This window comes from Centropristis striata, chromosome 1 (genome assembly GCF_030273125.1).
Source record: "Centropristis striata isolate RG_2023a ecotype Rhode Island chromosome 1, C.striata_1.0, whole genome shotgun sequence".
Classification (NCBI taxonomy): domain Eukaryota; kingdom Metazoa; phylum Chordata; class Actinopteri; order Perciformes; family Serranidae; genus Centropristis; species Centropristis striata.
In genome coordinates this window covers 30,450,724-30,465,994 of record NC_081517.1, presented here as the reverse complement: position 1 = coordinate 30,465,994, position 15,271 = coordinate 30,450,724, and the positions used below count along the sequence as shown (strand labels likewise).

The window sequence follows — 15,271 nt, the reverse complement described above, 5'->3', positions numbered from 1 at the left end:
ACATAACCACGCAAAATGCTTTCTAAGGCTCTATATGAACAGTCATAAACATTTTTGGCACCTTATTGAATAGTTGCTTCAACCACTTTCTATGAATCCCCCCCTATAATGCATTATAAACATTATTATAATGTGTTAAAATCTGCTTATAGTACTGTATAATTATAGTTCTATTAACAGTTATAGCCACTCATAATTATTCATAATGCTTTATAAAAAGTCTTATTATTAAGACTAGGGTCAAGTATAATAATACTGCATTATAACTCAATACCCTCATAATGTACTATAGATGTTGTTTCCGTATATAGTATTTAAAAAATGATTTTTGTCTGATCTATTCTCCTGTTAATCACCTCGTGGCCTCTTTAGGGGTCCCTTTCCTGTGGTTGGAAACCGCTGGTCTTAAAGACCATGTTTAATGAATATTTTTTAAACTGCTAAATGTAAAAATATAATGAGATTTTATCACATAATTGCCTGCCCTCTGAGCCTTCTTATAATGTGCACTTCATTGTGACTAATTATTAATTAGGCTTAGTAATAAGGAGATGGTGGTATGGCTGGGTTAAAGTGCTAAAAAGAAGATAAGTTGCGAATGTAATAATGATGAGGATGAATTTTCTTGGAAGGTGTGTGCGCGTTTGGATGAAGAGAGGAGGAGTGCTGAGGAGCTCCGCAGCGAGCTGGAGAGAGAGAGAGAGGAGCTGAGGACAAAACTGAAAGACGCCACCAACGAGGTCAGAGGTCAAATTACATGAATTTGATGTTTGTTTTAACCAGATGCAATATATGTGAAGTAAACTTACCTGTGCTTTCAGATCTGCAAGCTGCAGTCAGCGATCCAACAGCAAGACAAGAAAGAAAAGACGGCCCCTGAAGCCGCGAACTCGTGCGGACTGCAGTGCTCTCGTCTGGAGGAGGAGCTTCACCAGACTCGGAGTCGACTGGCTCGGACGCAGGAGGAAGCAGAGAGGCATCGGGACAGGCAGCAGAGAGACATCGCATCCCTGAGAGCTGACAAACACCGGCTGGAGGAGAAAGTCCTGGAACAGAGCCGACTAAACACGGAGAGGAGTCTTCTAGACCAGAGCCAGCGGCACACTGAGGACCGGATCAGGTAGCAGGATAAACACCAACCTGCCAGAAGTTCTTAGGCTTACATTACAAAGCCTTCACTCTGCTTGTAATCACCCGCTGCCATCCTGTTAAAAGATCACTGGGGAAGATCAAAGTTGAGAAGCAAATCAGTCAAATTGCGGCTACGGCATCTTTTCCTCTCTTACGTTCAATTCAGTTTAATTTCGATGAGCTTTATTGACGGGTAATGTGTTTAACCAGCTCAAAACATGCAGACAAATCAGCAGCAATAAACAGTGTCAGTACATCAATGAAAATAAAATCAATATCACAGTCCAAATAAACATTAGCCGTAATGGTATTGATAAAACAAATGAGTCCTGTCCGGTCTCATATCATGCTTCAATTATCTTCTATTTCATTACTGCTTATACAAATTGAAAACCGCAGTTACTTTTATTTTTAAAGTGAGTTTAAACCCCTTAGTGTTCAGATTACTTTTTTTCCTTTAGCAGTCTTTAGCAGGCTCAGTCTTAATCCTACATAGTAGATATTGGTTTCATATAAATCTAATAAATCCAGTGGTAACATGTCAAGATATCTATTTTCAAAGGGTCTCTTGACCTCTGACTCCAAGATATCTGAATGAAAAAGGGTTCTATGGATACCCATGAGTCTCCCCTTTGCCCACTTTATGCTAATTCCATGCAGTTTCCATGTCATGCATTATGTTATTTTTGCCTTTTGTATTTGAATATATGTGCATAGTGGGCTCCCCAGTCTTGAAATTGCATAAATCGGGTACCATTGGAAAGCTGAGATTCATTGAACCCAATTTTATTAATGTATTAATTAATAGAACTTACCTCATACACCACCACTTTAAAAATCCAAACTACCCATTCAATTACTCTATAATATAACTTTACACAGAGATTTCCCCTCCTATAATGGTGTGGCATCATTATTGTTGAAGAGACAACAATAATGCGTTCGTCTAACAACAGTACCTCTCAACATGACATATTTTTCCATGCAAAGAGACTAATTTGCTCCAAAACTTGTTAGCTAGAGATACACAGCTTTCTGCTCCAGATATACAATAAGGGAATTTGTAATCTCTAAATATGACACAGATTTTCTCTTTTATGGATGTTTATGAAATGAAGTTAAGAAAAGTGGGAAATAATCAGGTTACTACCACATCTACAAAACCAAAAACTCTAAATAATCGTTTTCTCAAAAATGAGCTAGAAGCAGAAGACACTATAAAATGATCACACACAGCAGAGCAGAGCGAGAAGAAATAAATAGTACATTTGCATGTAGGTTACCGCTGCCTCACTTCTTGTTCTGATGCATGCCTGCAGGGCAGAGTGTGAGGATCGTCTCAGAGCAGAGTTCAGGATAGAGATGAATGCCGCCGTGGCTGAGAGCGAACAGAGATGGCAGAACAGAGAGCAGGAGCTGCAGACCCAGATATCTGAGCTGCAGAGTCAACTGAGCGAGCTGCAGTCACAGGTGAGTCTCCTTCACAAGCTACTGTGACAATCTGGGATCCTTGTTCGCTCCTTCAGGCATGCTGATTTTCTCTATTAAAAAAATCTAATTATAGCCTGATTATCAGACTGAATCACTGTTTAGTTTATTGCTCATGTTTTTCTTGCATTTCTGAGAAGAGAGACAGAGATGTGGACAGCGAATCTGATGTCTGAAACTGATCTTAAAAACCAAGTTAAAAAAAGTTATCCAATGGCTCAATGGTTAAAAATACTTGTGTTGCTTTTTTTGGATGGAGACTGTATAAAATATAAATGTAGTCTGTGGAACCAGCTTCATGTGGCCATTTGAGGAACTTTTTTTTAGTCCTGGAGGTTGCAGCTTGGTTGTACACATATACTGTAGCGCTGATTGATTTTCTCAGTCAATACTTTTTTTGAGAATAATGTTAAAATAATAAATTATACCCATTATAATTGATCAGATCCCTATAAGACAAAATGCAATCAACATATATTCAGTTTGCTAAAATATATGATGACCTAAACCAGCAAATCCTCACATTTAAGAAGTAGGAACAAGCAAATATTTGTTTTGTTTTTTTCTGACTGAAATGAATAATGGATTATCAGAAATTGTTACTGATTATTCCTGGAAGACTCACTGCATAATCAGTTTTCTGACAATCACTCTCAAAACATGTTGAGGGTCAAAGATGACTTTTCTCCTCCCTAATTGATTTGTGGACTATTGTTTTGAAGTTTGGCATTTTGGCCATTGGGATATTGTTTTTTCGGAGCCAGAGGTGACCATATTTGGACAATAGGTTGGATCTGACCGACCTGTAACTGACTATAACACAGGTTAGGTACTGCTTGTAAAACAAACTCTTAAGTTTTGTCAACTGAAAAAACACATTGTGAAAGGGTAAAAAATGTAAGACAAAAACATATGTATAGACTGTAATGGATATACATTGCTATGCCTCAATCCCTATTAACAGGTTGAGTTGGTAGCAACTTGTCAAACACAAGGTAGTCCCTCTCAAAAGCGTACCCTGCTTTATTGTCGATTTTACTCTAAATGGGACCATAATTTACAAAATGAACATGGTGCTGTATTGAAGAAGTCTTGAAACTAGCGACTGAGACCATAAACTCATTAGGAAAATGTTTACTGAGGTAGAGACTTCTGTTTGCAGCCAGTGGAGTTGCCCCCTGCTGACCATTACAAACATTGTCTTCACTTTTCAAACCCAGAGACCACTTCCACTTCTTTTATACATATTCTATGGTTATATGCTGATGTCTAACTGTTCAAATTTCGCGCAATAAGATTAGTTTACTCGTCATGATAAGTACTTTTGCACACATTGGTGTCTGAGCTTTGGCTTGCAGACTACACAGTTTAACAGAAAGCCTGCAGTGTGAAGTTTGAAAGATGTGTGTGTTTACTAGGCAGGATGGGTTTAATACTTTATATTTTAGCTGCATTATGTAGGATCCATTGTGTTGGAGCTTGAGTCATACTCAACACTAAAAGTCTGGATATTTTAGTTGCACTGATTCGACTGTTCCCCCAACTGAATGGAAGTGCAACTCCAAATCGCTGGAGTACTCTTTTAATTAGTTCCGTAAGCCTGTTTTGAGTGCACAATGACGTCTGCTGGTTTATTTATTTATTTTAAGAAAGCTCGTCTGAGTCTGCAAATTCTTAAACAAAAGCGACATCTCACATTTAATTCAAATTCATCATCTCAGGATTACCATACACATAGAGCCTCAAAAATCCTTTTGCTCGCGATTTTCTCGCCAATGCAGGCGGAGAAAAAGAAGGAGGGCCCGGGAGATGATAGCCATGGCAACCCCGAAATTGACAGGCTGAGGAAAGAGGTCCAAGACACCAAGGAGATAAACAAGAAACTGAGGGATCTGCTGCAGGTACACTAAAATCATATGTACTCTCTTTCGTAGCTTTTCTCTGTGATGAATAATTGATCAGCTTTGATGGTAGCGCCGCAGTGAAGAGGCATTGTAATGCTACCCCGCCAGTGTGTGCGTGAACCTGCGTTACATACACACAGCTGAGTGCTGTTGTAAAAGGACAACATGTGTGTGTGGTTGTGTTGCAGGAGCCCCAGAGCCAGACTTTAGGAGAGGAGAGACATGCCAAGGCTCTGCAGGCGTTAGAAAGACAGGCCAAAGAAGATGTGCTGTCTGAGAGGAACAGACTACAGACGATGCACCACCTGGAGCTAGGTAACCCACACACATGCACTCACACGCTGTGAACACACATGCACACATTTAAACATGCACATGTGTACAAATAAGCACATTCATGCATGATAATTAGCATCAGCACATGACACATTCTGTCTAACACCTACACAGCTGCATGGACAAATGAGCACACACACACACACACACACACATACACACACACATCGAGTGATATACACATTGAGATTATAAATTCAACAGTGAAGTTGCTATTGCCATGGATACACTTCACCATGGCAACAGCAGAAGGGTACCTTTAACAGTGGGCCAAATTGATTTTGTTTTCTGTATGTGGTTTTGTGTGTGTGTGATATCAGATAAGCAGCGTGCAGAGTTGACCCAGCAGCACACGGAGTGGAGCAGACAGATGACCCAGAGACACATGCAGCAGATAGAAGACCTGCAGGCTCAACTGCAGGCACACACACAGATGATGGCTCTGCAACAGGTAACACACACACACACACAAACACACACTGTGACCGGTGCGGTGCTGAATATTACTCCCACTGGGATGAGTGTGCACAACATGCAAACACACCTGTAAGTCTCTTTGTCTGTGTCTTTCGCTTGTATAATCTCACTACACACACAAAATCACAGCGATTTCATAACTGATATCTTTATCGTTCACATGAATAAAATCATCCATGGCTCTGGGATTAAGTCAACACAGCACATTACCATCCAGAATTAATGCAGATATTGACAATGTCTAGGTAATGTAAGCATGCTTGTGTGTGTGTGTGTGTGTGTGTGTGTGTGTGTGTGTGTGTGTGTGAAGGACCTGAAGCAGCAGAACCAGTACCAGGTGTTTGAGCGACAGCTGGATGAGAGCCGCTGTGCAATGCTCGAGCTGCAGAGAGAAAATGCAACACTGAAGAAGCAGTTAAAAGAAAGGTGAGGATAGACGTGGTGTTTTAATTTCAAGATGAATTACATTGTTCTTGTATTTTTTCTCAACTAAAGGAGAAGGGTGTAGGGTTTAAAGGCAGCTAGCAGTGAGGTCGCAGATTGCAGAACTGAAAATCTGTCAGCTCGCCTCTTCCTTTGTGTAGTAGAACCTACGGAGCCTTCAGGTATCATAAATACGCAAAATGTTTGTCCATTCTGAACTACTGTACTTCACTGTATGTGGCGGGGGGTCCCGCTTTCTATGCAGATATAGGTGAGTCATTCTAAGCAAACGAACACTATCATAAATGGTAAATGGACTGCACTTATTCAAAGATAATGTTATGAAATTCTGAAAGCCTTTTAAACAGTGGTGAATGGTAAAAATGGCAAATGTGGTGCACTTATATAGCGCTTTTATCCAAAGCGCTTCACACTACACACTACGCTCATTAACCCATTCATACACACAGTCATACTGGTGGCCGAGGCTACCAGGGCACACTGGTTCCACCTGCCACCATTGGGAATTCATTCACACACCGATGAAAGCAGCATCGGGAACAATTTGGGGTTCAGTATCTTGCTCAAGGATAAACTATCATTCTTAGTTTCAGACAGTCGCTGAAAAGGTATTCAGATCTCTTACTTAAGTAAAAGTATTAATATGAAATATGAAATTAGTTCCAAGTAAATTATTGGATTATTATTATTATTATTGATGCATTCATGGAAGCAGTGTTTTAATTTTCTTAAGGTATGGCTAATTTTAACTACTCAATATACTGTTTTGAGGTTTAATTTAAGAAAGAAAAAAAAAAGTGTAATCACTTTAAATTAATAAGGTTTTTATGTTAAATCTCGACCTGAGGAGAAACTTAAGCTAAATGTAGTGGAGTAAAAAGTGCAATATGTGTCTCAAAATGAAGTGGAGAAAGTGTAAAGTTACATAAAATGCAAATACTCAAGTAAAACACACATAAAAAATTGTATTGAAGTACAGTACTTAGGTACATGTCCCTAGTTACATTCCACCACTGGTTTCAGGGTACAAATAAAAACATAAGTACCAACTGTCTCCACCCACTTAAAGTCTTTATGAGAAATTGATTAAACATGTCCTGGCTGTAGCTTCATATTTAGTTTATACAATCACAAGGGAGGAATCGACACTCGACAAGAAAGCAAACTCCTTAAAATGTAGATATATTCCATGTGAATTGGCCACTTTCTACATGCACATTTATTGACATAAGATTAAGGATAATTTCCCACAGAAGAAATTGTGTTTTTATCTGTTAAAATGTCTATAAGGTTGTGCATATCGAGGTTAAAATTAGTATACAGGTTCACTGCAGTTTATGTCAAGAATAAACTGAACATATGCACTTCTTTTGTGTTTATTTGTTTATTATTGAGCTTAATTACTTTCTTGTCTGAATGAAAACTAGTATATAGACTACAGAACTCATATCTATATATGAGTTCTGTAGTCTATATACTAGTTTTCATTCAGACAAGAAGGCAGTGAGGGCAGTAGAAAGTGGGCCACATTAGCAGTGGTATTTCAATCAGTGATGATTCAGCCATTTTCAAGATCTCTCTTATTTTAATTGTTTTATTGTATTAAATGGGCCACTTCCATTATTTCAATCCTTCTTTTCTTTCTGCTGTCCTTTATCAGGACCGTACAGGAGAATCCTAACGTTGAAGAGAAAAAAGAAGAGGAAATATTAGATTTACGGAAGAAGAGAGATGCCCAGCTGGAAGAAGAAGCACAACGTCTGAAGGAGGAGGTAGAGAAACTAAGGGTGGAGATGGAGAAACTGGAGGAGTCGCAGAAACACTGGGAGGAGAGGAAAGAGGAGGACGTGAAAGAAGAGGAGCTGGACGAGGAGAAGAAGAAGGAACGGGAGGAGGAGAAGATGAGAGAGGAGGTGGAGGAGATCAGGAGGGAGCACAAGAAGGAGATGCAGAGTTTGGTGTCTGAATACAGCAGTGCACAGACGCACCTGCAGGCTCGAATCGTGGCCTTGGAGAACGAGTGAGTAGAGGACAGACGTGTGGAGACGCACAGAGTCTTAAAAATAAGGACGGGTATGTGAGAAAAGTCTGTGTGTTTGTGTATATGATTTAACTGCAGACTGCGTGAGCGGGAGGAGCGGTGCAGGAGGAGGGAGCCGCGGTGTGACGACCTGCATCTGGGCAGACTTCAGGAGAGACTGACAGAGAGAGACCAGCTCATTAAACGATTAGTGGTGAGACCACACACACACATACACACACACACACACACAGACCTCTACAAGGAGCAGTAGGTTTTTTTTTTAATTTGTTGACAGTAAAATATATATATAGAATAAAGCCAGAATTATCCTTTCAGTCATGCACTGTGACTGTCCATGACCAGATAAACAGGCTGCTAACAGAAATGTGTTTGTGCCAGCAGCAGTATAACAGTCCCAACATTATATAAACCACAGCATGTTTCTCAGTTTTCATGATTTGGTTAAAAATAAACATATTACAACAATTTCTTGCTTAATGCCTCTGAAGATGCCTACAAACTCTAATAATATTTGAGTTTGGCAGTTCATTCTTTCATTCGGGAAAAATACGTTTTTGATCTCAACTCAAGGTCCACCTACTCACTTTTTATGCAACTTTTGATCATATCGCCCTGTGCTCATTAGCATATTTAGTTTGCCCAGTTTCAATTAAATTGACCCGGACTTCTAAGACTTCTAATGCATGAGGAGTGGCGGATGAAGAATTCAGATCACTTACTTCAGTAAAAGTATTAATACCACACTATGAAATTACTCCACTACAAGTAAAAGTCCTGTATTCAAAACTTACTGAAGTAGAATACAAAAGTCCATCCATTCATTAATTTTCATCCGCTTATGTGGGGCCGGGTCGCGGGGCCAGCAGGATAAGCAAAGTGTTCCAGGTGTCCCTCTCCTCAGACACAACGTCCGGGGCCTCCTACCAGGTACATGTGTATCAGTATCAAAATGTACTTGTGTGTAGTAAAACGACTTGTTATGTAGACTGGCCCCACTCAGATTCAGATAATTATTGATTCATTTATGTAAGCAGCATTTTACTGTTGTCCAGGTAGGGCTGCACTTCTTCTTTTCTTAACAATACTTTGCTATTGTCATAACAATGGACGATGTACAGTTATGGATATACAGACATTTTTGTAGTTTACAGTATTCTAACTGCCCTTTATCCTCCCATCTACCCCTGTCTTGAACCCCCATTAATACATAAATTACATAATGTTTTTTTTTAAAAAGGACAGTCATTAGACATTAGGTAATACAATAAGATAATGGAGAAACAAAAGTAAATAAATTAAGACCAATAATAAATAAAACAACACAAATACCAGTAAAAAATAAATAAATATATATATATATATATATATATATGACAAAGTGAGAGAGGGAAATAAGTTTCAGTATACAAAAAAGGGAGGCATGTTGTTTAGAATGGGTTACAATCAGTTTAGTCAGGGGATAGAGACTGCAGTCTGCCAAAGTAAGAGATGAGTGGTTGCCAGTGAGTGTAAAACTTATCAACAGATCCCCTGATCGTAAACTTGATTTTTTCCAAATTTAGAAAGGATAGGATATCTTGCAACCAGGAGGTGGATGGTGGGGGAATCTCTGACTTCAAGTGTAAGAGTATTTTTCAATGGGCAGGGCTGGACTTTTAAGTGGTTGAATTTATAAACATGTGTAATCATTTTAAATTGATCTTTTTTTATTGTTAAATATCGACCTGTAAAGTAACTAAAGCTGGCAGCTAAATGTAGTAGAGTAAAAAGTACAATATTTGCCCCTAAAATGTAATGAAGTAGAAGTATAAATTTACATATGTGGAAATACTCAAGTATCCCAACATTGTACTTAAGTACAGTACTTGAGTAAATGTACTTCAGGGAACTTTGTTGTTGAACCCCTCTCTCCCACATGTTGTCATTCTGTCTTGTTCAGTTTGTACTGTTGCCCAAATGCAAAAAATATATATATTTGAAGAAAATTGGAGCCAGTTCAGAACTGCGTGTAATGGCCAAAAGCCCCAGTTTGAGTGAGTGGACTTTGAGTTGAGATCAAATAAAGATGTTGATCCCTGCTAAGCTGGCAATAAAAACTCCTGCAATATAAAGTAGGAAAAATTGTGTAAAATTACGAGACAGGTGGAATTTGAGATGTTCTTGGCACCAGCTAACAGTGTAGTGATCAGGAAACTGAGGCATTTTAATTGCTCAAAACAAATCAAACCGGAGCAGCATTTTCATTAATCATCATATATGCGTAGGAGAACATTTTTCAAAGTGTCCTCTGCCAGAGTGCCATGTCTACCATCTGTGTGGCATGAGGCAGAGCAGCAAACAAGTACACCCTCCAGACACAACTCTAATACAACAACAACAACAACAACAAAAACACCAACTGTGAATGAGGCCAATGAAAGTCCTTCCTCGTCCTCCTTCCCTGCAGGAGGAGAGGCATCAGCTGCAGCTCCACCCTCCTGTTGCCGGGGACAACAGCACCCTCAGGCTTCGTGACAGCAAGTCCCGCCCCGGGAGCGTCACGCCAACCATGAGGGTGAGTCTGCCCGTTTCTGCCCGTGCACATAATGTATTCATCAAAAAGAGCTTCCTTCCAGCCAGAAGTGCTCACTGGGCCGAGGCCAACTTCTCGCTGACACACTTCTCACTTGACAGATCGCCGGTCTGTCACTCTGTCGTACTGTGCCCTTCACACTGCATTTATTTATTAGTCCTAATTAAATACAGATAAAAAAATAATAATATGAAAGATGCAGTCTTGTTTGATTTTTCAAGAGTGAATATTTGGTTCCTTTAAAATAGATTTAATGTAATCTTTAATCGTATGTTTGACTTTTGACCTTAAAATACTTTTAAAAAACCCAAATATATATAGACATATACACTTACTGGCCACTACATTAGGTACACCTGTTTGACTGCTTGTTAATGCAAATATCTAATCAGTCAATCACATGGCAGCAACTTAATGCATATAGGCATATAGACATGGTGAAGACGACCTGCTGAATTTCAAACTAAGCATCAGAACAGAGAAGAAAAGTGAGTTAAGTAACTTTGAACGTGGCATGGTTGTTGGTCTGAGTATTTCAGAAACTGCTGATCTACTGGGATTTTCACCTACAACCATCTCTAGGAGAATATCCAGTGAGCGACAGTTCTCTGGACTAACATGCCTTGTTGATGCCAGAGGTCAGAGGTGAATGGCCAGACTGGTTCGAGATGATAGAAAGGCAACAGTAACTCAAATAACCACTCGTTCCAACCAAGGTATGCAGAAGAGCATCTCTGAACACACAACACATCCAGATGGGCTCCAGCAGCAGAAGACCTCACCGGGTGCAACTCCTGTAAGCTAAGAGGGGAAACTGAGGCTACAATTTGCACAGGCTCGCCAAAATTTGACAATAGAAGATGGCAATAGGTTGCCTGGTCTGATGAGTCACGATTTATGCTGCGACATATGATGGTCGGGTCAGCATTTGGCGTAAACAACATGAAAGCATGATCCATCTGGCCTTGTATCAACAGTTCAAGCTGGTGGTGGTGTAATGGTGTGTTGATAGTTTCTTGGCACACTTTGTGGCCCCTGAGCATAGTTTAAACACCACAGCATTCCTGAGTATTGCTGCTGACCATGTCCATCCTTTATTGAGCACAGTTTAACATCTTTTGGTGTCTACTCCCAGGAGAATGATGACACAAAGCTCAAGTCATCTCAAACTGGTTTTTTGAACATGACAATGAGTTCATTGTACTCCAATGGCCTCCACAGTCACCAGATCTCAATCCAACAGAGCACCTTTGGAGTGTGGTGGAACAGGAGGTTGGCATCATGGATGTGTGATGCCAGCATGTCAGTATGGAGCAAAATCTCTGAGGAATGTTTCCAGCACCTTGTTGAATCTATGCCATGAAGAATTAAGGCAGTTCTGAAAGGAAAAGGGGGTCCAACCCGGTACAGCCAAGGTGTACCTAATGTAGTGACCGCTGAGTGCATACAGTGTATCTGAGCCACACTGAGAAAGATTCTCACGTCAAAAACAAAAAGCATCTCTGCCACATGTATCATAATTTCAGGCTGCATCTGAGCACAGGATCCAGTGTGGATTAACTTGCCTACATTAATTTAAGTGTCAGTTACGGATAAATGATCACAGGCCATCTGTGCTGGTAAAACTGTAGGAATATTAGCATGTTCACTGACTGTTTCAGTGAATATTCCAAATAAGGCTGATTTAAGGTTGTTTATGTAACCAGGTTTTGGCAGAAGAAAGTGAGCATATGGTCCATTATCCTGCAGGAGTCTCTTCAAAAGTTTCTGACGGTTTTGATAGTTCTCAAGAATAATGTTGTGACTGATATGAATTCAGGCTGACCGTAGCTGCTGCTCCTACCAAAGAAGGCAAGAACAAACATTTTTACAGCACACACAAGGGGATTGTTTGACAGTAGGGGTGTCACGATTCTCCAAATCTATGATTCCATTATACTTTGGATTTTATGGGTTATGTTTCAATTACATTTTTGATTAAATTTTTATCGATTTAATTCGTATGACTTTCCACTTTTCCACTGAGTGGCTGAAATGCTCCATATGGAATCAAATGTATCACATACACAAAGGCAAAGAGGCATGTAGAACCTGATAATGTAATAACCTCCCATTAATGTAATACTTTATTACATTAATGGGAGGTTTATGTAATACACTATATAAGTGTATTACATTATTGGGAAATGCACTTTATTACATTATTGGGAAGTTATTACATTATCAGGTTTTATTACATTTTCACTGGACTCAAGTGCAGATTTTTATTACATTAACAGGGTTATTACATTAATGGGAATTTATTACATTATCAGGTTCTACAAGGCAGATTAAATTAACTGCATTCACACAGTAGTTACTAAAAGCATGTTTCAGAACAATTACATCTTGTATGATGTTGCCTTTAGGGTTAGGGTTATGGAATTGATACAAGAAGACAAATAAAGAATATAGTAGCAATCAGCAAACCCTTTCTTGGTCGACAGAAGGAAGTAGCTTGTTGCTGCAAGCGGCAACAACCTGGTTTCAGACTTCACAAAGCTGAGCAGTCACTAAATTTGTTAACGCACATTATTAGAGACAAACTTCAGCGATGTGTAAAGTTAGACAATAACACAAAAATATTCATAATTAATATTTATAACAAGCAATAATCTTATTTTACCTCATGCTAGGCACTGTACAAACAGTTTGGTTCTTCCAATTGTTGGCTCCTATCAGGAAGGAGCATGATTGAAAAGGACACAGCAGCAGATTGATGTCACATGCACACAGTTTAAGATTGCAGCTCACATCCAGTTGAGGTTGTATTCAGCATAAGCATCATCATATTCTCCTCAGCAGCATGACTGTATTTGTGAATAGCAAAAACATGATTGGGTTAAAGGAAACAAAAAAAAACAACTAAAACACCCACTTATAGTCATTTTCCATGGGTTTCATGATTATAACCAAAATCATTATCAAGAAAACCATGAAACATGGCTAGATATCAGCTCTTAAATTAAACTCTTATGAGCTATTTTTGTTGTTATCATTATATTTGTCCAAACAAATGTACCTTTAGTTGTACCAGACATTAAAATGAACAATAAAATGAAGAAAACAAGGTTGGTCTAATATTTTTTTCCATGACTGTATACTCTCAGGATGACATCATTCGGCTCCCCTTTACTGGATGTGAGTGAAACTTGGTGTGTATGACCGGGACATTATCCAGGATGTCTCCACTGACTTTCATCAGGATTTCTCAAAGACAACTTGAGTTATGGCCTATTAACCTAAATTTTGAATGTACTTTATAACCTGCATGTGGATCTGTTCTCCCCACAGAGGAAGCATGTGGAGACTCCTCCTCGTGCCACCAGCATCCCCAGCACCGGTACTTACGACAGGAGCATCTTCATCCCTCCCTCCTCCTCATCGTCTTCCTCCTCCTCCTCCGTCCATCAGCACTCCTCCTCGACTCTCCCCCACCAGTCCACCACCCATCCTCACACCTCCCCCCACTACTCCACCTCCTCTCTTCCACACAAGCACACCTCCCTCTCCCTGAGCCAACATTCCTCCCCCTCCGTCCCTCGCTCCACCAGATCCCGGACCTCCTGCATCCCTCCCACCCCGGCGCCCACCGCCCCGCTCCCCGTCTGCCCCTCACCGCAGACGGGCATCCGCTACGTGTCGCCCTCCTGCCACGAGCCACATGCACACCTGCAGGCCCAATCAATCAGGTACGAACATTTTAATATCTCCACTGTGATGTTACTGAGATAAAACATTAGGGAAAAGGAAAGATGCTCACTCGTAGCTCCAGTGAAAGATGGACATTTCTACAAACTGCCCTCTTCAGAGGAACAGGCTGCACATGTTTTGGAAGATTACTTTTGAAATGTAAAAGGTAACTGGTTACTCGATATCCTTTGAAAAGTGTAATAAGTAACTGTTTTCATTAGTTTTTTGTTCATATGGCTTCTGAATCATCTACACAATGAAGGGAACAGAGACGATAGTCCAACAATTGCACACAAATGTTTTATCTTAGATCACGTTGAGTGAGAAAGAAAAACATCTTTGTAAATGTTTATGTTCTGTAATTCATTGAAACATCAGCACATAGTATTAGTATAAGCAGTGTTTTAATTTTGTATTTTAACTACCTAACATACTGTTGTGAGCTATCATTTAAAAACAAATGTCTGATCACTTTACATTTATCATGTTTTTCATGTTAATTCTTAAATTCTACCCAAAAAGTAACTAAAGCTGGCAGCTAAATGTAGTGGACTAAAAAGTACAATATTTGCCTCAATGTAGTGGAGTAGAAGTACAAAGTAACAGAAAATAGAAATACTCAAGTGAAGTACAAGTACCTCAAAATTGTACTTAAGTACAGTACTTGAGTAAATGTACTCAGTAACATTCCACCACTGCTTTGGCGTGGTCTGCTTGTTGCAGTCATGATTGATTGACAGGAAAATACGCCTCACAAAGCATGCTGGGATACCCATACAGTTGGCCTGCACTGTTAGGTTGCTTAGAGCAATGCACATTGATTTAACTGGCAGATGAGAGGCGTTGCAAACAAGAGAACAAGTCAAAAACAACACTCAAAATTTAATGGCATACTGCCAAATGAATGAATGTAGAGACAGCTCCTTTTAAGCTATTCTGACTTTACTATTTACTGAGCCATTGTGTTCTGAAATGGGCCAAAAGAAGGCACGGCAAAAAACATGCAAAACAACAGAATGGAGGTTATAATCAACATATAAACTTCTTATAGAAAATAATATATTGTGATGTAACCCCTTTGTAATAACCAACATTTTGATTAGTAACTGTAATTTAAATACTTTTTTCTCAGTTACTATAAGA

At 39.5% G+C, this 15,271-nt stretch overlaps 1 protein-coding gene across 1 annotated transcript in view; it reads left to right on the top strand.

Moving 5' to 3' along the window:
• fam184b (family with sequence similarity 184 member B) overlaps positions 1 to 15,271 on the top strand; it is a 32,478-nt gene that overhangs the window by 16,555 nt on the left and 652 nt on the right. The window contains 11 exon segments of the mRNA XM_059336426.1: positions 633 to 740; positions 822 to 1,120; positions 2,451 to 2,601; positions 4,401 to 4,520; positions 4,712 to 4,838; positions 5,180 to 5,310; positions 5,647 to 5,762; positions 7,441 to 7,804; positions 7,868 to 8,014; positions 10,271 to 10,378; positions 13,730 to 14,127. Coding sequence (XP_059192409.1) covers positions 633 to 740; positions 822 to 1,120; positions 2,451 to 2,601; positions 4,401 to 4,520; positions 4,712 to 4,838; positions 5,180 to 5,310; positions 5,647 to 5,762; positions 7,441 to 7,804; positions 7,868 to 8,014; positions 10,271 to 10,378; positions 13,730 to 14,127 — 2,069 coding nt within the window.